Below are 22,474 nucleotides of genomic sequence, written 5' to 3' on the forward strand. Positions count from 1 at the left end.
ATTTTCAGACACTGAGATGTAGGGTGCGGACTTTGTAAGCCTAGCCTATCAGTGCAGTAAAATCCTGCATCCTTAAAAAAAGTCCTCTTAAGGTTTAAATGTTATGTTAACTTTGCAGGAAGGGTGTGGTATACTATTTTTGTCCATAGTAATTTACTATGGAATTGCTATGTTCCTACATCACAAAGCATCAAACTATGTAAAATATGAAACATAAAAGTCAAAATTCTGCTATGCTCATCTAGAACGACTATTGTTACATCCTAGAGGAATCAGTCTTGAGTAGACAGTTTTCAAATCCATGTGTTCTTTTGAACAGCAATGCCTGGCCATAGTAACTTTCTCAAGTTGCAGTGTCCTCCAAACTAACAAGGACAACTTCATAAATATTTTTCCTACATGGAAAACATATCAATCAGCCTAAGAAAATCTGTGCAACCTGCATGTAATCAGCCATGTGTGGCAATCAGTCGGGATTCGCTTTTACTTAGTGTCCAATCCAGTCGGGATTCAGGCCTCATCACGGGACTGAAACTGCCTTGGTCGCGCTGGTTGATGATCTCCGGCGGACTAGGGACAAGGGTGAAAGCTGTTTCCCAGTTCTGCTGGATCTCTCAGCAGCGTTTGATACCATCAACCATAACATCCTTCTGGACCGTCTTGAGGAGCTGGGAGCACAGTGGTTCTGCTCCTTTCTCCTGGGCCGTGTCCAGAAAGTGGTGTTGGGGGATGAGTGTTCAGACCCCTGGGCTCTCACTTGTGGGGTGCCTCAGGGCTCAGTCCTCTCCCCCATGCTTTTTAATATCTATATGAAGCCGCTGGGAGAAATCATCAGGGGGTTTGGGCTGGGTGTTTACCAGTATGCGGATGATACCCAGCTCTACCTCTCTTTCAAATCAGAACCAGTGAAGGCGGTAAAGGTCCTGTGTGAGTGTCTGGAGGCGGTTGGAGGATGGATGGTGGCCAACAGATTGAGGTTGAATCCTGACAAGACTGAAGTACTGTTTTGGGGGGACAGGGTGTGGGTTGGTGTAGGGGACTCCCTGGTCCTGAATGGAGTAACTGTGCCCCTGAAGGACCAGGTACGCAGCCTGGGAGTCATTTTGGACTCACAGCTGTCCATGGAGGCCTGTGTCCAGGGCAGCTGTCTACTAGCTCCACCTGGTACACAGGCTAAGAGCCTACCTGCCCGCAGACTGTCTTGCCAGAGTGGTGCATGCTCTAGTTATCTCCTGCTTGGACTACTGCAATGTGCTCTATGTGGGGCTACCTTTGAAGGTGACTCAGAAACTGTAGAATCCAGAATGCGGCAGCTAGACTGGTGACTGGGAGCGGCCGCAGAGACCATATAACATCGGTCCTGAGAGATCTGCATTGGCTCCCAGTATGTTTCCAAGCACAATTCAAAGTGTTGGTGCTGACCTTTAAAGCCCTAAACGGCCTCGGTCCTGTATACCTGAAGGAGCGTCTCCACCTCCATTGTTCAAGCCTTGACACTGAGGTCCAGCGCCGAGGGCCTTCTGGCGGTTCCCTCATTGCGAGAAGATAAGTTGTAGTGGCACCAGCCCTGCGGAAGGCCATCCCACCAGATGTCAAAGAGAACTACCAGACATCTGAAGGCAGCCCTCTTTAGGGAAGCTTTTAATGTTTGATGTATTACAGTATTTTAATATTTTTGGGGGGGAAGCCACCCAGAGTGGCTGGGGCGGGGTATAAATAAATTATTATTATTATTATTATTATTATTATTATTATTATTAATCATTCTTTTGAAGAAGAGAAAATTGCCTTTTTATTATATATCCTCAGTTCTCCCTTTTTCATAGTGGCGTTTTTTGTTATAAAGAAAAGACTACCAAACATGAAGGGTGGGGAGGCAGCCCCGGCCCCCTCACTCGCGGCCACTTCAGTCCTTCCTTGGCTGCCTTTCCTGTCAGGAAAAAGGTGGGGCAGAAGCCGAGGAATAAAAGAGGATCCCGCCTGTCCTCTCTGCCTGAGGCGACCAGACCCGGAGCGGCGCCTCCCTCCCACAGGCCCCGGCGGACGCTGCTGGCCCGAGCCCCGGGCGGAGGAAGGAGGAGGAGGAGGAAAGGTCGCTTGCTTCGCAGCAAGACTGCTACGCATTGGTATTCTTCCTTTTCATTTTTATTCTGCGCCTCTGCCGAGGGCGGCGGGGGGGGGGGAGCCGCGAAGGCGGCAGCAGAAGCCGGTGTCCCCCTTCCCCCGGGCAGAGGAGGAGAGGCGGGTCGGGGCCTCTGCTTCGCCTTCGCCGCCGCCCTCCTCCTCCTCCTCCTCCTCAGCCCCGTCCCCGGCGGCGCCTCTGTCCCGGGCTGGGAAGGGCCGGCGGAGAGGGAGGCCGAGGAGGCGAGGCCGGCTGGGCCGGGAGTCCCTCTGGGAGCCGGCCGGCCGCCCTTCCGCGGAACCGAGAGGGTCGCCGGGGGAGGAGGAGGAGCCCCTTTCTGGGTCCCCACATGCCCCGAGGCAGCCCAGAGCCATTGCAAAGCCAGGCCAGTGGAAGATGCCCGAAGGGCTCCGGGATCCGGTGGTCCCTCTTCCCTCCGGGAGGCAGAGCAGCCAAGCCCAGGGGATGAAAAGCGCCCTTGCCCGGCCTGGAAGGAGGGCGTTTCACACCATCCTGTCGTCATTTCAAAACTTAACAGTCAACGTTTGTGATTTAAAAGAAAAAAGTAGCCTTGTGAAATGAAAGGGTAGGATGATAAAGATCATAGTTAAAAGTTATCTAAAATATCTAAAAGTTAAAATAATTTATTTCTTTGTAACTAGCACACTTAATACAAGAGACAATTGGGCAAATAAAGCATAATGCCCTTTTGGCACAGAAGGTATTTAGGATGATTTTTTTTTAGTACTGAGGACATTAATATAAATGTTAAATCCTCTCTTTATTTGAGATGATGCTCACTTTAAAAAATTCATATGTAGAACAGTGGGTGCATTGTCTTGTACAAAACATGGTGCATGTATTCAAGATTCCGCTTAAAAATATGTAAATGTGAGTGACTTTTCTATTTGTTATAATCTTGTCTCATGTGTCTCTGTATGTAGTCAAATTTCTCACAAAGGAAACCGTAGTGCTGCGACTTATGCAACCAAGCTTAGGTCAGGACACAGCCTAGTTTAGGGGGGGGGCATCACTTATTAGCAGAAAAGCACCAGTATACGGAGTTTATTGGTGGGGTTTATTCTGATATGGCTGTGTGCTGTTTGTTATATTGTTATTCTTAGAAGGAAAGGGAATCTGGTCTAGTATCGCTTCCAAGGTCCTGTGTACATTATTCATCCATGTATGCATGAAAAAGGAAATATCAGACCCAGAGACATACCTAGACACCCCCACATCTCCTCCCCTCAAAAAAACACCACACACCCCGGGATGTAATTCATAATCACAAATGACTCTTAAACTGGGTGTTTAAAAGCACACACCTGTAAATGTCTACACATAAGTAAAGCCCACCAAGTTCAATGGGGCTTACCATATTTTTCGCTCCGTAAGACGCACCTGACTATAAGACGCACCTAGTTTTTAGAGGAGGAAAACGGGGGGAAAATATTCTGAACGAAACAGTGGATGTATGATTTTTGTGGTTCATGCTGTAGCCATGGACATGCTATGTGATCTGATGGTGAATTTGGGGTAACCCAATGCAAAAATCCTGAGGATCCATGTGGATCCGTGCTTTGTAACCATGTTTTTGCGCCATTGTGGTCCCAAGAAACAGTGGGTGCATGATTTTTTTGGTGCAGGCTATAGCCATGGACGTGCTATGTGATCTGATGGTGAATTTGGGGTGACCCAATGCAAAAATCCTGAGGATCCATGTGCTTTTACCTTCCCCCTCCCAGGCAGCCTCCTTTATCACTAGCCTCCCTTATCTCCCTCATGTTGCTTGCCGATCAGCTGCTCAGCAGCTTAGCAGCTTGCTTTCAACACCCCCTTCCCTCTTGTTTGCCTTAGCGTCTTTTCCTTAGCTAGAGCAGTTTTTTGCTCCCCCTTTTCTTCTAATTTCTCTCCTCATTGCTTGTTTTAGTATTCCTGTCTCCTCTCCTTGCAGGTTCGCTGTCTTTACCTGCCCCCCTCCCCTAGCAGCCTCCTTTACCCGCAGCCTTATCTCCCTCCCGATCGCTTGCCAATCACAGCTTCGTTTCAATACCCCCTTCCCTCTTTCTAAAAAAAAAAGAAAAAAAGAGCACGATCTGTTTTTTGCCCCTGGGCAATTCGGCTCCAGGGACCATGCATTCGTTCCATAAGACACACAGACATAGAACTAGTCTAAGTCCGGCAGGAACTTTTGACAATACCCTGCTTGTCTGTGCATGACTTTCAACAAGGCGCCAGCAGAAAGGCACTAACTTGAAGGTTGTGCCCCAGAGTTCACTTTACTTAGAAGTAAGCCCTGCTTCAGTCAGTGGCCCTTGCTCTCTGGGGTAAGCATGCAGCGGCATGTGTGCTGAACATTGGTTGAGGCAGGAGAGAAACCAGGGGAAAGCTTGGCTGTCTAGATTAAGAAGCGCCTTGCCTGACACATCAGCTGAAAGGCTGCTCTGGGGCAAGCAGGGGGAGTGGAGGGTGGGGAGTTAAAAAGCTGTGATGTGCACAGGTTGCCCTCTGAATCCTAGCCAAAATGCTCGAGTTCTAAAGTTTCAAGAATTCTCAGCAGAATCAGACTGCTTCACACAGGTTTGCTGCATGTCATGCAAAGCCAAACTAAATGTGTGGTTTTCCAGAAATGTATTGAATTGGAAAATGAGCCATGAAAGTAAATGTCATTCTTGAATTGAGCATCTTTCTCTTCACCTATGAAGAACGTTAAGGATAGTGTTCTCAACACTTTAAATTCTCATATTTCAAAGAATTGGTCAGAATAATAATTTGTGGAGTTAATAATCTCATGAGCTTCCTGTGGAATTTGTTTGGCATAACTTCATTTTCTTTGTGACAGGTTATGATCGATTTTGGAACTGTTGGTGGCTAAAAAATTGTCTTTATTTTTATCAATTCAACATTTGCAGACCTAAGGGGAGATGTAGGGAGATGCTTCCCTGCTGACTTGCTGTGGCCAGGTTGGGAGGTGAAACAAGTTTTTCTTCTTCTAATGTGTGGAGGGTTTTTTTTAAGTCCCAGGAAATTTATCCAGGGATTGTTGGGAGAGTGAGCAGGCTTTGGAACAAGCAGATCCAATTCCATGCCAACACCCAGAGAGGAGGAGAATTAAGCATTCTGTTTTGTTCCTTTCCCATCTCTCCTGGTCTCGTCTCCCTTTTCTTTCTTTCTGCTTCCCTGCCTTCCTTTCCAGTCACAGTGTTTTCTGAACTTTGCCTGGAAAATGAGAGAACTGAAAGAGGAAGGGGGAAGGAGCAACAGGCCTCCTGACAAAGGAGACAGTGAGGGGCAAGGAATGCAGATGCTCCATGGGTGCCACATGGGGGGCACTAGGCCTAGAGGCATGCCTTAAGCGATGGGCACTAAGGAAGTGTATGTATTTGAGGGGTTCCCCGTGCCTTGTCTTTTATCTAGGCCATTGTCGTGGGTTGTTTCCCCCCTGCAGAGATGCTTGTTTGTGTTTTTGTTCGTATTCTGGCCCAGCCCCAAGGTCACCAAAGCAGCAACAGTAGTCCCCTGGAGAAGGAGCTGAAGAACTGTTGGCAGTCACCCAAGGAGCTGGTTTCCAAAGCACAGAGGGCAAAGTTTCAAGAGTACGCCATTCCTAACTCTACAAAAACCAGTAGTGTTGCTGTGGGAAGGGCATGAGGGATGCAATGCATATTCAAAATGTCTCCCAAAACCAAATCAAGGGTGTTGCACATTCACCTCTGAAGTAAGGCCCTTGGTAGCAGGCGAGAGAGGCAAGAATTCTTTAAAAATGGTGTCTTTCCCCAACCAGTTCTCAGTGTGACAAAGACAATGAACATTAGGAATAATCTACGTTGTTAATGTTGTTATTTTAGACCAACTTTCAATTTGAAGTTCCCAGAACACTAGAATAATTGCAGTTAAATATCAGAGCCACATTAAATTTGTAAGATTATCAAGACGCACAAAACTTCAACAAGATTTAAGCAGTGCATGATGCACCGCAAATAGAACTGCTCAGCCATCTTGACGGTCAACTGAGGGCAAATGGAGGAAGGAGGTCAGGGGTCAGCAACCTAAGGCCCATGGGCTGGAAGTGGCCCACAGAGGTCGTTTGACCTTTCCCTGAGCTGCCCCCAAACTAAGTTGCCCGCACACACCACACACACACACACTGCGCTAAACTGGCACAGCACGGTGTGGGGACTCGCTTCTGCGCCCCGGAAATCATGTCTGTACATGCAGACGCTGCAAATTGCATCTGTGCAGACGCAGGAAATCGCAGGTGCACGTGCGCACGCAGTCCGATGTGCCCCAGGCAAGTTAAACCTTCCAACCCCTGAAGTAGGTCTTCAGCAGCTCCTGACTAGAGTAGATATTCTGTGGGCTATATTATCGCTTTGAAGTCCTTTTCAGTTTCAGTAGCACTTTATATTGTTTTGGAGAATCTTTACTGATTTTAAATGTTCAGTTCAGCATAATTAGTTATTAATATTTACTAGCTGCATGGCCTATTTCTTTCAATTGAATGGAAGACAGCGTATTTAGACTATGTCCAGACACTGACTGACCAAGCCTCTTTAGTTTCCGCATGGTTGACAATTTTCTTGTAAACTGCTTTGAGGTGGTTGGTTTTTTATAATCAAGTGGTATATAGATTTTATGAAATAAATCAATAATATGCCTTTGCAACATACCCATAGTTATACCCACACACTCGTAAGATTATCTTGCTTTTCAGACTTGCCTGTCAAAGTGCCAAGGAAATGGGGAGCAACCTTGAGAGGATTCCTGAAGGGAAAGGCCCTTACTCAGTTGGATGCACAGATCTTATGACCGGCCACAGCATTCAGGTATCTGCAGCTGTTAAATCACCAGATTTTCTTTTAGCACCCAAAGCAGCTTACGCAAAACAAAATGAAGGTGATCCAAAGTACAAGTTAATAGATTTAACAGCTATATATGTAGAATTATGTATAGTGCCCCACAGTCACATTTCAAAGGTAGCCTCTCAGTTAACAATGTATACTTGGGGCCCCTCAGCTGAAGGGCCCCTTAAGTCTACACATATTATGCATACCTATATATCTGCCACTGCATTCTTCTCTTTTAAAACTTTTGAAAGCAGCTTTGAATAACTTGATTTTCTTATTCATTGCTAGGGAAGTTTTTTGCGTCTCTATTACCCATCCCAAATTGGTACAAGTGATGAAGAAACAATATGGATTCCCAATAAAGAATATTATTATGGACTATCTGATTTTCTGAACATAAATCGGACATTAGGAGGGTTCTTTTTCACATGCAACTTTGGTAAGTTTTGAAGGACATTTTTAATACAGTTGGACTCAATGAAGAGCATGTTTTACTGCATCCCTTGTGTTTCAGTTCCTTTCTTTCAAGGGAATGCATGTCAGGGATTGAAACTGGGACATTCCACATGGCTTTACCCCTGAACTATGGTCCCTTCTCGGGTCTTCTTCTGAGAAAATAATTTCATGCATTCATTAACATATGTAAGGCCTGAGTTATAATTTCATTTATTTTGATGACATTGTTCTGAAAATTCATATAATAGTATTCTTGTGATCACCATATCTCCTATCAGACGAGTTTGCTTATTTCACTTAATATTTCAAACTTAACTGTAGGGCAGGTTCTTTTATCATAGAATCATAGAATCATAGAGTTGGAAGAGACCACAAGGGCCATCGAGTCCAACCCCCTGCCAAGCAGGAAACACCATCAGAGCACTCCTGACATATGGTTGTCAAGCCTCTGCTTAAAGACCTCCAAAGCAGGAGACTCCACCACACTCCGTGGCAGCAAATTCCACTGTCGAACAGCTCTTACTGTCAGGAAGTTCTTCCTAATGTTTAGGTGGCATCTTCTTTCTTGTAGTTTGGATCCATTGCTCCGTGTCCGCTTCTCTGGAGCAGCAGAAAACAACCTTTCTCCCTCCTCTATATGACATCCTTTTATATATTTGAACATGGCTATCATATCACCCCTTGACCTCCTCTTCTCCAGGCTAAACATGCCCAGCTCCATTAGCCGTTCCTCATAAGGCATCGTTTCCAGGCCTTTGACCATTTTGGTTGCCCTCCTCTGGACACGTTTGTCAGTGTCCTCCTTGAACTGTGGTGCCCAGAACTGGACACAGTACTCCAGGTGAGATCTGACCAGAGCAGAATACGGTGGCACTATTACTTCCCTTGATCTAGATGCTATCTTTAATTCCTTTCAGTGACTCCTGTCCTAGATGCTAAACTCCAGACACAACAGGTTCAGTTGATTTCCCCCCCGTCCGAAACGAATTTGTGCAAGATGTTACAGCACCTATCAGTCTTCTTACTTGAAGTAAACATACTGTAAATAACTGCGGTGACAGCTTCATGTCACACTGCCCAGACTCCTTACTCCACAAACAAATGCAGCTCTTCAACATTTATGATAACAGCTAGCAAGCCATATCTGAAAAACGCACAAGTCTAGTGTCCAGATCAAAGGAAGTCATAGTACCATTCTATTCTCCCTTGGTCAAACTGCACCTGGAATATTGTTTTATTTAGGTAGGAATAAAGGCAAACTCATTTTCATAAACAGATATATATTATAACTCTAGCCAAAGATCCCAAACCTCTTGCAGGTTTGTGTATATGAATACGTGAGTTCTGGACATGCATGTGGCTTCAGATACATACTGTCACAACTGCTGCTACAGGCTCAAACATGTATGAGCTACTGTTTGGGGTGGTTGAGGAAGAGCAATTTCAGGTGTGAAGTACTATTTGCATGAGAGCAACAAATTGACATTTCCCAAATTCATAATACATACAAACGCATATTCTATTCAATTTAGGCTCAGTGACATGTCCTGCAAAATGGAACGCTGCATTCAAGCTTGGAGAAAAATACCCCCTAATTATTTTCTCCCACGGACTTGGAGCTTTCAGGTAGTGTTGCATTTTGGTAGTAGAGTGTTTTCTAATACAGTGGTGCCTCGCAAGACTAAAAGAATCCGTTCTTGTGATTCTCTTCGTCTAGCGGTTTTTTTCGTCTTGCGAAGCAAGCCCATTGACGGATTAGTGGATTAGCACTATTAGCGGCTTTTATCGGCTTATCGGATCAGCTGATAAGCGGCTTAGCGGCTTAGAAAAAGGGGGGGGGGAGGAAAAAAACCCCACAGGAACTCGCAAGACATTTTCGTCTTGCGAAGCAAGCCCATAGGAGATTCGTTTTGCGAAGCACCTCCAAAATGGAAAACTCTTTCGTCTAGCGAGTTTTCCGTCTTGCGAGGCATTCGTCTTGTGGGGCATCACTGTACAGTGGTACCTCGGGTTACATACGCTTCAGGTTACAGACTCTGCTAACCCAGAAATAGTGCCTCAGGTTAAGAACTTTGCTTCAGGATGAGAACAGAAATCGTGCTTCGGCAGCGCAGCGGAAGCAGGAGGCCCCATTAGCTAAAGTGGTGCTTCAGGTTAAGTACGGACCTCCGGAACGAATTAAGTACTTAACCCGAGGTACCACTGTATAGATGATTGCATTTAAGCAACATAATATATCCAAATATGTGTTTCATGAAGTTGACAGTCCTCAATAATGGTTTCAGCCTACAAAAATTATTACTACCTGACTGGGATGTGACTACGAATTGCTGCCATCCAACCCCACCCCAGTTGCTCACCCTCCATCAGTTGGAGAGCGCAGCCTGAAGTGCAGAGCCCACTCTGCCCATGGAGGCTCCCGACATGCGGTGACTAGATCCCTGCAGAACTGGGGTTCTAAAGCATGTGGGGAGCCTCCGTGAATGAAACAGGGGCTCTCCTTCAGACTTTACCTTAAGTTCATTTGTCCCCTGCTCACTGTGCTCACATGTAGGATTTACCTGCAAGTGGAACAATTGGGTTTTTAAATTCTGTGTACAGCATCTAAAAAACTTCATCATCATCAAGATGTAGTATGCACATGAATTATAAATCCTGTCAGGACTGAACTAGTCTGTATAACTAATTTGTCATGTTTTTATTTACAGAACTCTGTATTCAGCAATTTGCACTGAAATGGCATCTCAGGGTTTTGTTGTTGCTGCTGTTGAGCATAGGTATGCTGACTACACATCTTGAGTTTTGTATTAGCTGAAGAAGAAGCATGTACACAAATATCTGATTAAGTACTAACTAGAAACACAGTAAATAAAGAAGATGTATGGACTAGATTTAGAAAGTAGAAAATAGGCACTTTAGAATTAGATTTTAGAAAGCTTAATTTTACTACACAGACTTCCTTTTTCTTTGCGGGTGTTGAATGATACTCAGAGGTGTGGACAGCATGACATCAGAACTGAACATCTTCATGGATCTTTTAGGAATGAGTGGCACTCTAGTTATTTGAGTATTCTCCAAAACGGTTGGCCTAATAACTCCTGGTCAACAGCAGCATGGGCATGCATGTTTGCCTCAAGTGTGCTGAGTTGACTTATGGCCTATAGATCTAATTTGTTTGCTTTTTAACTAGAACCTCAGGATCTACCAGTGAGAGCCAGGTGCAAAGCACATACATTTAGGAACCAAGATTAAGGTGCCTTTGAGCATATTCTGAGCCTGGGATTTGTATTCAGTAGCAAGACTGAACTGAGCTCACTGTCATTTCACATACAGTGGTGCCTCGCAAGACTAAAAGAATCCGTTCTGTGATTAGCGGCTTTTAGCAGCTTATCGGATCAGCTGATAAGCGGCTTAGAAAAAGGGGGGGAGGAAAAAAACCCCGCAGGAACTCGCAAGACATCTTCATCTTGCGAAGCAAGCCCATAGGAGAACCCGGCGAGCTATAGACCAATCAGCCTTCTGCCCATACCCAGCAAACTATATGCCAAACATCTTTATATTAAGCTAACCAGCTGGCTGGAAACTGAAGCTATTTTAGCGGAAGAGCAGGCGGGTTTTAGGCAAGGCAGATCCACCATAGACCATTGCTTCACCCTAGCCTACCTAATTGACAAATATGCCAAAAAATCCCGTGGGGTGCTATACGCAGCCTTTATCGATCTAAAGGCTGCCTTCGATTCAATTCCACGTGCAAGACTCTGGGACAAATTGAGCGCATCAAGTATAGACAAAAGACTATTATTTTTGATCAGCTGTTTATATAAAGACACGGTGTTGTATGTAAGAACTTCGTTAAATGGCCATCTTATAGGACCAGTTCCTGTCAGCAAGGGGGTCAAGCAAGGTTGCATCCTGGCCCCAGTTCTATTCAACTTTTACATCAATGATATGGTTAACTGCTTGTCATCTCCGGACTTCCATGCCCCCAAACTGGCTGACAAATCAATATCCGTGCTTTTGTATGCTGATGATGCGATACTTCTATCTCGAACAAGAATAGGCTTAAATAGGCTCATAGGTGAATTTTCAGCATACTGTAGGAGAGAGCAACTGGTAATAAACTATCAGAAAACCAAAATCATGGTTTTTGGAAGGAAATGCAGACAGTATAGCTGGAGGATGGATAACCAGACAATCGAACAGGTTAAAGCCTTTAAATATCTGGGTATCGTCTTCCAGTCGACCGGGTCCTGGGATGTCCATCAAAAATATGCCAAAGAAAAAGCAGCTCAAAGCATTAAGATGCTGTCGCGCTTCTTTTACACGAAGGGGGGCAGATATATCCCAGCAGCCTTTGAAGTCTTTCAGGCAAAACCTCTGGCGCAGTTACTGTATGGGGCACAAATCTGGACGGGGAACCACTGCTCAAGTCTTGAAACTGTTCAGTCTAAATTCCTAAGGCAAATATTCGGTGTCCCCTCCTGTGTCCCAAACGCAGCTTTACGACTCGAGGCCTGCCTCCCATCTGTAGAAACTCAGACCTGGCAAAGAACTCTCAACTATTGGCTTCGCCTTAATCTAAATCCACCCGGTCTACTGCCTCTAGTAATGCAAGACCCCCATAAAAGCATGTGGTTCAAAACTGTGCATCAAAAACTCCTTACATGCGGTCTGCATTCGCAATCCCTACTATCAATGGGCCTTAGTAAAGCAAAGAGCCTAATAGGCCAGCGCCTGAAAGACATTGAACGGCAAAACAACCTGACTATTCTAAAGAAAATGTGTCCATGGTATACTTACTTTCCCCCTGCCCACTTTGACTTCCCAGCTTCATATTTGTCTAAATTAACCATCCCAAAATACAGACGCGCCTTTACATTGGCTAGATGGGATGTTCTTCCCTCTGCCGTACTCGAAGGTCGTTACCAAAAGACTCCATTTGAAAAACGACTCTGCCCATGCAGAGATGGCAACACGGAAACAGTGTCCCACGTCCTCCTATCCTGCCCCCTTTATAAAGACCTAAGGAATGAGATTATTACTCCACTCATTCTCTCCAACCCCGGCCGTCCACAAGACATTATACTGTTCTTTCTCTTATCTGATACGGACAGTCAGACAACAGAGAAGGTCGCAAGGTACATCGAGAGAGCTGTGAAATTGAGGGCCACCATCTGAGTGACAGACGTGTTCATCTGACGGACCTCCTTTTGTTTGTTTTTATCCCCTCTTTATGTTTATTTTATTTTATTTTTAATTCTTGTATAGCTGTGGCCTGTTGGCTTTGCTAATAAAGTTCTGATTGACATGCCCATAGGAGATTCGTTTTGCGAAGCACCTCCAAAACGGAAAACTCTTTCGTCTAGCGAGTTTTCCGTCTTGCGAGGCATTCGTCTTGCGGGGCACCACTGTAGATTTCCACTCCTTGTTAGCTTTCCTTATTTCAGAAGCCAAATTTAGGTGGGGAAAGTTGCTTGTGAATCAAAACTCCATACCTATATCCTCCAGAGGTCTACCAGTGTGTCCCAATCTATCATCTGACCACCACCATTCTACACTGGCTGGTAGCAGCTCTCCAATGTTTCAGAAGCCTTTCCCAGCCCTGCCTGGAGTTGCCAGAGATTGAACAGGGGACCTTCTGCATGCAAAGTAGAATAACAACCATTTTTAATAGAAGTTTCCTTCAGTACTATAATTCTTCAAGGTAAATTGCGAATTGGTTTTTCAGTATTTCTACTTGAACATAAAGGCAGAATATGGTGCTTGAGAGGAAAGGAGTACAGCTATCTCAAAAGGGAACTCCAGAGGCTTCAGAACAGCATTTTTCTTTTTATTAGAGACCAGTCATCTTCAGCTACATATTACCTGAATGCGAAACCTGCTTTAGGAGCAAAGGGAGAAGCCTCAGAACTGCACAAGGAGTGGATCTATTACAGGAAATTAAAAGCAGGTGAAGATGAAGTTGCTTTACGTCAACAACAGGTATTTGTTTGAAGAAGTTCTCTATCTTGGAGCAGTATGCTTTTGTGGCAGTAGAGAGTTCTCAAGAAGGTTGAAGATGACATGAGAGAATCATTGGCTGTGGTGATTATGTTTGCTTCCCTTGTCCTGGAAAAGGACAAGCTCCTTTTCCAGGTTTTTTTTAGCATTTTAAAAAGGGAAATGTGAACTTACATTAAATGGGGTCTCTGGGGTTTGGGATAGAGCAGTCTTGGAAGCACTTCCTTTTGGTTGACAGGCAGGGCTCTCTGGTAATAATTTACCCCAGAGGAAGGAACCTTTCCACAGATCCCAGAGCAATTCCAGGGCTTTTTTCTTTACTTGGGGGGGGGGGGGGACACTCATTAGTCCTAGAAAGTGAAAATCATGTAAGAAAAACAAGAACAAAAACCAGCCGTGCTAAGTGCCGTAAGTGGTGCACACTGGATAGAAGGAAACAGGAGGAGCTTCTTCTGGATTCAGAATATCTGAGTTGGATGCTGAGAAATTCATATATCCAAGAACAAGTCAGAGGCCGTGGACTCTTGCTTCTGCCTCTGAATGTCAGGTTTTCTTTTCTTATAAAATAGGGTGGGGGGAAGAGTGCCCCACTCGAGACCACATGAGAAGAGAAATTTAAATCAAGCTCAAGGGTTCATTTCTGCAGCAGTTCTAGAGGGGTGACAGTCATTATTTCTGGGATTTTTTAAAAAAACACCCCACATCCATACACCCAGTGAGACTATCATCTTTCATTTGCTAGATAGAACCTTTTGGAGGATGTGGAGAATCCTGTGAACTGTAGTTTGTTTAGGGCGCTGGGAATTGTAGCTCTGCAAGGTCAGTTCCCAGGACTCTCCATGACTGATGAAGTGGCATTATACATGAAAAAGTGTAATATTTCTTTTCATGTATGGTGTGCGTGTGACCTAATTGTGAGGTTCTGGGACTAATGGAAACTAGATTGGAAGTACTGTACCTCTGCGGAGTGATCTGACACTTGCAGTTCTAATGTCAATTAACAAAGTCGACTGTTTCTATAGATGAAGTCCAGTACTTGGTTTAAAAAAGCTTTTGACCACATTTCTTAGGTTCTGTTGATGTCAGACCATAGATTCATAGGAAATTTCCTCTGCTTATCAAATCAGCGTCTTGGTGCATTGGCTGTTTTAAGTCCAAAAGGATAATGATTTATGTTTGCTTTTTGTGTAGGTGCAACAAAGAGCTGATGAGTGTGCTAGAGCCCTTGACCTCATGCTTGATATTAATTCCGGAAAACAAATAGTGAATGTGCTGCCAATGAACTTTAACTGGGCGCTTTTAAAGGTAAAGAAACTTGTGGGCTCCTAATACAAATTGAGTAACTACATGGGCTAAGCTGTTTGCTACAGACTTTCCAATTTCTTTCTTTGTGCTGTTTGCTACACTTCCCAGCTGTTGAAACATGGCGGAACTGCCTTTGTACATGGCACAAATGCTCATTTTTTCAGTCTGCAATGAAGCTGGTTTTGTAGAGCTCTTCAGCAGTGTGTCAAGTAATACCCAGAAGCTGAAACTAGTGCTAGCAGTTCAGCCACCACCACAAGAGAGCTGCGTTGTGTTTTGAGGTGACTGTCAGAGGCACCTACTGGTTTTTGCTCCTTTTAAGTATGGCGATTCACTCCTCTTTTCAGTTACCAACTCTCGGTGCCCTATAAAGAGAAGTGCAGTGCTGCCTGCCTCTCACAGCAATGTCCCACCATTGAAGATTCTTTCTTGACTTTCCCTTAGGAATGAAGACTAAAAGCTGGTTATTGACTCACAATCCTCCTCACATAGGTAAAAGGTAAAGGGACCCCTGACCATTAGGTCCAGTCGTGGCCGACTCTGGGGTTGCAGTGCTCATCTCGCTTTAGTGGCCGAGGGAGCTGTTTGTTCCACAGACAGCTTCCGGGTCATGTGGCCAGCATGACTAAGCTGCTTCTGGTGCACCAGAGCAGCGCACGGAAACGCCATTTACCTTCCCGCCAGAGCGGTACCTATTTATCTACTTGCACTTTGATGTGCTTTCGAACTGCTAGGTTGGCAGGAGCAGGGACCAAGCAACGGGAGCTCACCCCGTCACGGGGATTCGAACCGCCGACCTTCTGATCGGCAAGTCCTAGGCTCTGTGGTTTAACTCACAGCGCCACCTGTGTCCTCCTCACATACCTTTGTACAAATACCAGGGTACTAATACCTCATGATCAGTGCCACAGCAGTTAAGGGAAACTGCTCCCATTGTTTCCTAGAAATTATAATCTATAATCAGCTTTAATAGGGTCAGAGCCAGCTCCCAGCAGGAGTCACCATTCTGAGACCCCATGATTAGCCAAGGGGGTGGAGGCAGAACTGAAGGGGGACTGGACAGGCTCATCTTCTTCTGCAGGCAAGATTCCAGATGTTGTTGGACTTCAGTTCTTCTTCTTCTTAGGATGATGTTGTTGTTGTTGTTGTTGTTGTTGTTGTTGTTGTTGTTACTAAATTTATATTCAACACTTCATCATAAGATATCAGGGCGGCTCCCAGAATAAAGTACAAGATAAAAACACAAGTAAATAATTAAAACAAAACAGTGAAACAATAACCCCCCCCCCTTTCCACAGCCACATATTAAAAAAGGCTGTACAATATTAATCAGCCAAAGGTCTGGTTGAAAAGGAACATTGGGCATTTAAGAGTTGTATGTATTAGCCTCCTGGTTTCTGTAAGTCTAAGCATGTTTAACTCTCAGGGTATAAGGACTAAATTGTTGTTGTTGTTGTTGTTGTTGTTAACCAGCTAGAAGAGCAACAGTTTTTCTTATCTTTTGTATTTTTAGGATTCTATTGATGTACAGAAAATAGCTGTGATGGGACACTCTTTTGGTGCTGCTACAACTATTGAGGCCCTTAGCAAAAATGTCCAGTTCAAGTAAGAACTGTCATCTTAAAAGCCTGTGAATGTTTTCTGATCCCCACCCCCTGCATTAACAACCAAACTCTGTTCAAAAGGTAGGGCTTAACCCCGTGGCACCAAGAGCACACACTGGAAGCGCTAATGGTGACATGTGCCATAGCATCTGGTAAAATCTGTGTAAAAAGCCATTATGGAACTTAAGAACCGGTACCAGGCTTTATATCACTTTTATTATTGTGCGCCTTAGGATTATAAAACTGTGGGGAGAGGTTGTCTTGTTTTTTATATCACTTCAGTGCCTAGAAGATTGAAGGCACTTTATAAAATAAAAACACAACTACTAATACTGGGAGGAATTCAGTGATGCACTCTTCTGATGGTTCTGTGGTGCAAGCATTTCAGTTTGCCAGACAGAACAATCCCTCTCCCCCCCCCCCGCATATTGTTCCCAGGGTTCTTCTGACTGCCCCCCACCCTGGCTGCAGGGCCAATTTCAAGGGGCACACAGAGGGAGGAGGAAGCCCTGTTGCATAAGCAGAAGCCCCTGTTCAGAGCTTTCATGGATAGGACTCATTAAAAATATATATATATATATTTATATCCCGCCCTTCCCAGCCGAAGCCGGGCTCAGGGCGGCTAACAACAATAAAATAGTACAAGATTCTAAAAACATTTCATTATAAAAATTAATTAAAATCAAATTGTTGGCAACCATCAAGCTAAAGTTCTGTGGAGATTGCCAAAGGAGGCAGTCAGGCTGTGCCCTGGCCAGAGGCCTGGTGGAACAGCTCTGTCTTACAGGCCCTGCGGAAAGATGTCAAGTCCCGCAGGGCCCTAGTCTCTTGTGACAGAGCGTTCCACCAGATTGGAGCCGCAGCCAAAAAAGCCCTGGCTCTAGTTGAGGCCAGCCTAGCCTCTCTGTGGCCTGGGACCTTCAGGATGTTTTTATTTGAAGACCGTAAGCTCCTCTGTGGGACATACCAGGAGAGGCGGTCCCGTAGGTACGAGGGTCCTAGGCCGTATAGGGCTTTAAAGTTAAAACCAGCACCTTAAACCTGATCCTGTACTCCACCGGGAGCCAGAGCAGCTGGTATAGTACCGGGTGAATGTGATCTTGCAGTGAAAGCCCCGTAAGGAGTGTCGCAGCGGCATTCTGCACCCGCTGGAGTTTCTGGGTCAGTCTCAAGGGCAGCCCCATGTAGAGTGAGTTACAATAATCCAGTCTGGAGGTGACCGTCACGTGGATCACAGTGGCTAGGTCAGGGCGAGAGAGGTAAGGAGCCAACTGCTTAGCTTGGCGGAGATGAAAAAATGCCGCCTTTGTTATAGCTGTAATCTGCACCTCCATGGAGAGGGAGGTATCGAAGATTACACCCAGACTCTTAACGGACGATGCTGGCACTAATTGCGCCCCTGCAAGAGATGGGAGTTGCCCCCCCCCAACCCCATATCGTCCCAACCCAGCCAAAGGACCTCTGTCTTCGAAGGATTTAACTTCAACCGGCTCCCACGTAACCATCCAGCCACAGCTTCCAAACATCTGGTCAGTGTGTCTGGGGCTGAGTCAGGATGGCCATCCATCAACAGATAGAGTTGGGTGTCATCGGCATACTGATGGCAGCCCAGCCCCAAAACTCCGGACAAGCTGGGCAAGGGGGCGCATAAAGATGTTGAAAAGCATCGGGGAGAGTATCGCACCCTGAGGCACTCCACACACCAAGGAGTGGCGTGATGACAATTCTCCCCAAGCGCCACCCTCTGTCCCCGACCAGAGAGAAACGAGCGCAGCCATTGAAGGACTGTGCCCTGGATCCCCACGTCGGCAAGGCAGTGGTCCAGGAGTTCGTGATCGACCATGTCAAAGGCTGCTGACAGGTCATGAGTTGAATCCCACTCATTGGAACAAGATGTGGCTTTGAACAGAACATCTTCCTAAAGCTTGTATTTGTAACATCTCTGAGAAACCTGTGGAAAAGCTGAATGAGGTGCAGTATATATAGAACTAGTGTCCCACGTCCTCTGCAGATCTCAGAATATAGTCTCACCAAAAGTAAAGAATAGACCTTGTGCAACTAATACCAACATGCCCCCACACTTGCACTTTCCCCCCGTACAGGTGTGGCATTGCCCTTGATGCATGGATGCTACCCCTTTGTGAAGAAGTGTATCCTAGAGTTCGTCAGCCATTGCTGTTTATTAATTCAGAAAAATTCCAATGGGCTTTAAACATTCTAGAAATAAAGAAACTTAACTACAAAGACAGAGAGAGAAAAATGATCACTATCAAGTAAGTGCTAAATTGCAACAGTATTAGTTTATTTTCAGAGGAACTGGAATTGTCTGTGCATGTTGTGAAGGCAGCAAGCTATTGCAGGAAGAAAACAGCACTTTGCTAGATCACATAGCTGATTCATCTTCAAATTCTATTTCAGTCCTACCTGTCCTGTGGCAAAATGGTTCTATCAGACTAGCCCATGCGACAAGGCAGCCTGTGACTATCCAGGCTCTAGCATGCCCTCCAAAAGAGCAGGAAAACTACCGTAAATTTCGCTCCAAAACACGCACTTTTTTGCTCCGAGAAAGTAAGGGAAAATGCCTGTGCGTGTTAAGGAGCGAATGCACGGATCAGAGCCATGGCTGCCGTCAGTCAGGCAAAGCGGGAGCCACTTACACGCTCTACGAGGCTCTCACTTTGCTTTCTTTAAAGCGACCTGGAGCCAGGAAGGAGGGAGGGAAGGAGAGCCATAGCAGCAAAGCCGGCAGCAGCCGCTTACACGGGAGGGAGAGACGCTTGCAAAGGTCTGCGCGCTCTCTAAACAGAGCAATGAGGCTGCAGAGAGACGGCAGGAAAGATAAAATTTAAGCAACCAGCAGCAAAATAAAACCAACCTCTAGCTCTGAGCCACGCAGTGAAAACCAGGAAGTAAAAAAAAAAGGCTGGGGAGGGCATGAGGGAGAGGGGAAAACTTCGCAAATCCCCCGAGTCTCAGCTGATCGGCTGGGATGGAGCAGCTTGTTTTCAGGCAGGATAGATTTGAGCATTGTCTGGGTCCTAGTGCCCCTACCGCTTTTTTGTGCTCCATTCTATTGCTGCTGCTGGTGGCTGCTTACCATTCAGGCTGCAAGGAGGAGCACTTTTACACAGCTAATGGCAAATCCCCTGCAATCCCAAGTCCTCCTCACTTGCTCAAATCTATTCCGCCTCAAAACAAGGAGCGGAAGGAAAAGGCTGCAAACTGTTAAATGGAAAAAAAAACCCAGGCACAGGGCAAATACCTTAAGTATACCTTTAAAGCAACAGTGCTCTTTCCCTCCCTCCTCCCCGCGGAAAAGCTCCTTGTCCCTTGAGTTCTTTTCCTTCCCTCCCCACTTAAAATGTGGTTACAAAGCACGGATCCACATGGATCCTCAGGATTTTTGCATTGGGCTACCCCAAACTCACTGTCAGATCACATGTCTGTGGCCACAGCATGAACCATAAAAATCATACATCCACTGTTTCATTTAGAATATTTTTTCCTCGTTTTCCTCCTCTAAAAACTACATGCGTGTTATGGTCAGATGCGTGTTATAGAGCGAAAAATACGGTACATGTGATGTTAAATGTATAGTTGCATTTATAATGCGCAGGTTCTTAAAAATGTGAATAGTTCTTAGCCCCCACTCCAAGATTTAAGCAGTTTCCTGGAAAGAAATCAATTATTTATTTCCCTGCTGCAGCCCCAAGCAAAACTCTGAAGCTGCGTTGAGAGGAAATTTTCACCCATGGAGCATTTTCTCCTCTCTCTATAAATAAATGCTTCAGATGATGGGTTTTCATCAGGACCACAAGGGCAGAGGAGAGGGAGAGAAAGACTTAAACTCTCCCTATTTTTGCTTCTTTCCTAATAATGATCAGTCCCCTGCTCCAGGTGTTACTATCTGCTTTTAAAAAACCTGCATGTTTCAAAAAACAGAACCAGCAAACTGGAGGGAAAGGGAAACTTTCTTCTGAATGCAAAATTTTGCAAGTTCTGAAGATTCTCAGCACGACAGCAAAACCTAAATAGTGGGCTCACCCTTCTCCTGTCCCTAGAAAATGTTCATGAAAAAGCTCCCATCCACTTCATTCTGTATCCCAGTTTCCGTTGTGTCAGTCTGCAGCGACTTACAGAAAAGAAAGAGTAAAGATTTTAAAGCAAATCCTTTTCAGTATCTGCCTGTCATCCATTGATGAGCAACACATAAGGGCAAAAAGATACAGCAAATTACTAATCTGTAATTTGGGACGCATATTCGCTTGAATAAAATGTTTTGATTGGTGGGGCAAAGATGTCAGGTGACGCTGCTTTTGCACAGCACTGTGCACTGCAACCCTCACTATCATCTGTATGCAGCTGTAATTGATTAAAATTAACCTTATTAGCCTACTTAGATTTAATTGGGTGAGAATCACATGCAGTTGTGATAAGAGGTGCTCCTTTGCCATCCTAAGGAAAAAACCATTATGCTTTACTTTTAACAAAAAAACTTAATTTTTAAAGATGTTGCTTATAACTGTACAATTACCCTTTTGTGGCTGTAATGTAGTTGGGAAATATATTTGCTATTTGCAGAGGAACGGTACATCAGAGTTTTCCAGACTTTACATTTTTGACTGGCAACATTGTTGGAAAGATGTTTGGACTGAAGGGACAATTAAATCCTAATACAGCCATTGATGTTAGCAACAAAGCTTCATTAGCCTTCTTACAGAAACATTTAGGTAAGTTACTACATTTGCTACATGATTTTTATATGTGATTTGTTGTCTACCCCATCCGAATGGTAATATCTGAAAGTCATAAGATGGAATTCAACATCAAGCCATGATGAATGTTCCATCTGCACAAGTATTTCATCTTACCAGGCGGAATGATTCCCCCCCCCCCCGTGCACTGTTCTGAGGTCTCTCCTGACCCCCAACCCTCATAAGCCATTTGGGGTGTCTGTGCAGGAGAAGGGGGGAGCCCCATTGCAGAATCTGAAATCCTTGGGCAGGCGCTGAGGGGGCCTGTTAGCTGAACGTGTAATTCCATTCTCCTGAAGGGGAGAATTGGGATCCATGATGTGGGTTGTCTCCACCCATCTTACCACTGGCAGGAAGTCTTGGGGGGGGGGGAACCTGAGGAATTCTTCAGGGGAGAGACGGGGAAAGCATGGAACTGCCTGGAAAGCATAGGGCAAAAAGTAAGTGTGGAGAAGCCCATTTGGACTTCTTGCCCTTCTGGCTGTTCTAGCCATTCTATACTATTTATTAATATGCGCAGCAGATTGAAAATTTAAAATAAATTTCAACCCCCAACCTAACATTGATAAAAGTCTTAAAATAACTGGTAGGAGCAGAATGTCAGACATCTAAAAGAAGATTAGTTTTAATATAATGCAACTCCAACATGTCACAAAAGCTTGATATTAAAAGGTAACACTGATATGTTATTTCACCATATCTGATTTTAATCATTCTTCTGCCCTGAGATATGTTTTCATTTGATTTACGCCTCTGTTCTGTAGGTCTCAATAAAGATTTTGACCAGTGGGACTCTCTCTTAGAAGGCAAAGGGCATGATGTCATTCCAGGCACCAACATTGATCTACCTCCAATGCCACCTCAGTCCAAACAATAAAGACAGAATGGAAATTGTGGACCCTTTAACAATTGACAAGGAGCTCTTGATTGTTGACTATCTGCAAATTGAGAGCTTGAAGAATAGTTTTGTAACATGAAGGCAACTGTGCAGCAAATTATAATTGGTTTATTGTTACAACAGCAGTATATGAAGGTGCCACCACTCTGCTAATTTACTTTCCAGAGCCAAGAAATATACCAAGTAAACATCAGTTAATAACGTGCCTTCTGTTGCCTGAAGATGCCTTTGTGTAGAACAGATCAGATCAAGGTCTGTGTTCCTAATGTGCACAAACATTGGGGTGGGGAGCTAAACATGAGATTAGGAGGCCTCCATTTCAGTTATTGATAGCACATTTTTTGCCACTCATATGTAATGCAGGTTTTGATACTGTGCAGTTTAAGTCTTTAAAGGACATTATCTCTACTGTATGAAAAACAAAAACAGGCATCGCTATAACACCCACTTCCACACAAGTGGAATGCTTGACTAGGTGGGCTGCAGGC

At 44.9% G+C, this 22,474-nt stretch overlaps 1 protein-coding gene across 3 annotated transcripts; it reads left to right on the forward strand.

The window, feature by feature from the left end:
- Window positions 1–2,685: 2,685 nt before the first annotated feature.
- On the forward strand, window positions 2,686–22,191 carry PLA2G7 (phospholipase A2 group VII). 3 transcript variants are annotated; one of them, XM_083495259.1, is made up of 11 exons: window positions 2,686–2,708; window positions 6,837–6,948; window positions 7,258–7,408; window positions 8,958–9,051; window positions 10,134–10,202; window positions 13,263–13,407; window positions 14,617–14,730; window positions 16,244–16,335; window positions 18,437–18,607; window positions 20,916–21,064; window positions 21,853–22,191. In XM_083495259.1, the coding sequence occupies exons 1-11, from the start codon at window positions 2,701–2,703 to the stop codon at window positions 21,963–21,965; spliced, it is 1,218 nt and encodes a 405-aa protein (XP_083351385.1). In that variant the 5' UTR covers window positions 2,686–2,700; the 3' UTR covers window positions 21,966–22,191. The 3 variants fall into 3 exon arrangements, with proteins under 3 accessions (XP_083351385.1, XP_083351386.1, XP_083351384.1); XM_083495258.1 differs by lacking the exon at window positions 2,686–2,708 and adding an exon at window positions 4,604–5,718; XM_083495260.1 differs by lacking the exons at window positions 2,686–2,708; window positions 18,437–18,607 and adding an exon at window positions 2,896–5,718.
- The last annotated feature ends 283 nt before the right edge of the window (window positions 22,192–22,474 follow it).

This window comes from Podarcis liolepis, assembly GCF_965112155.1.
Source record: "Podarcis liolepis genome assembly, chromosome: 3".
Lineage (NCBI taxonomy): Eukaryota > Metazoa > Chordata > Lepidosauria > Squamata > Lacertidae > Podarcis > Podarcis liolepis.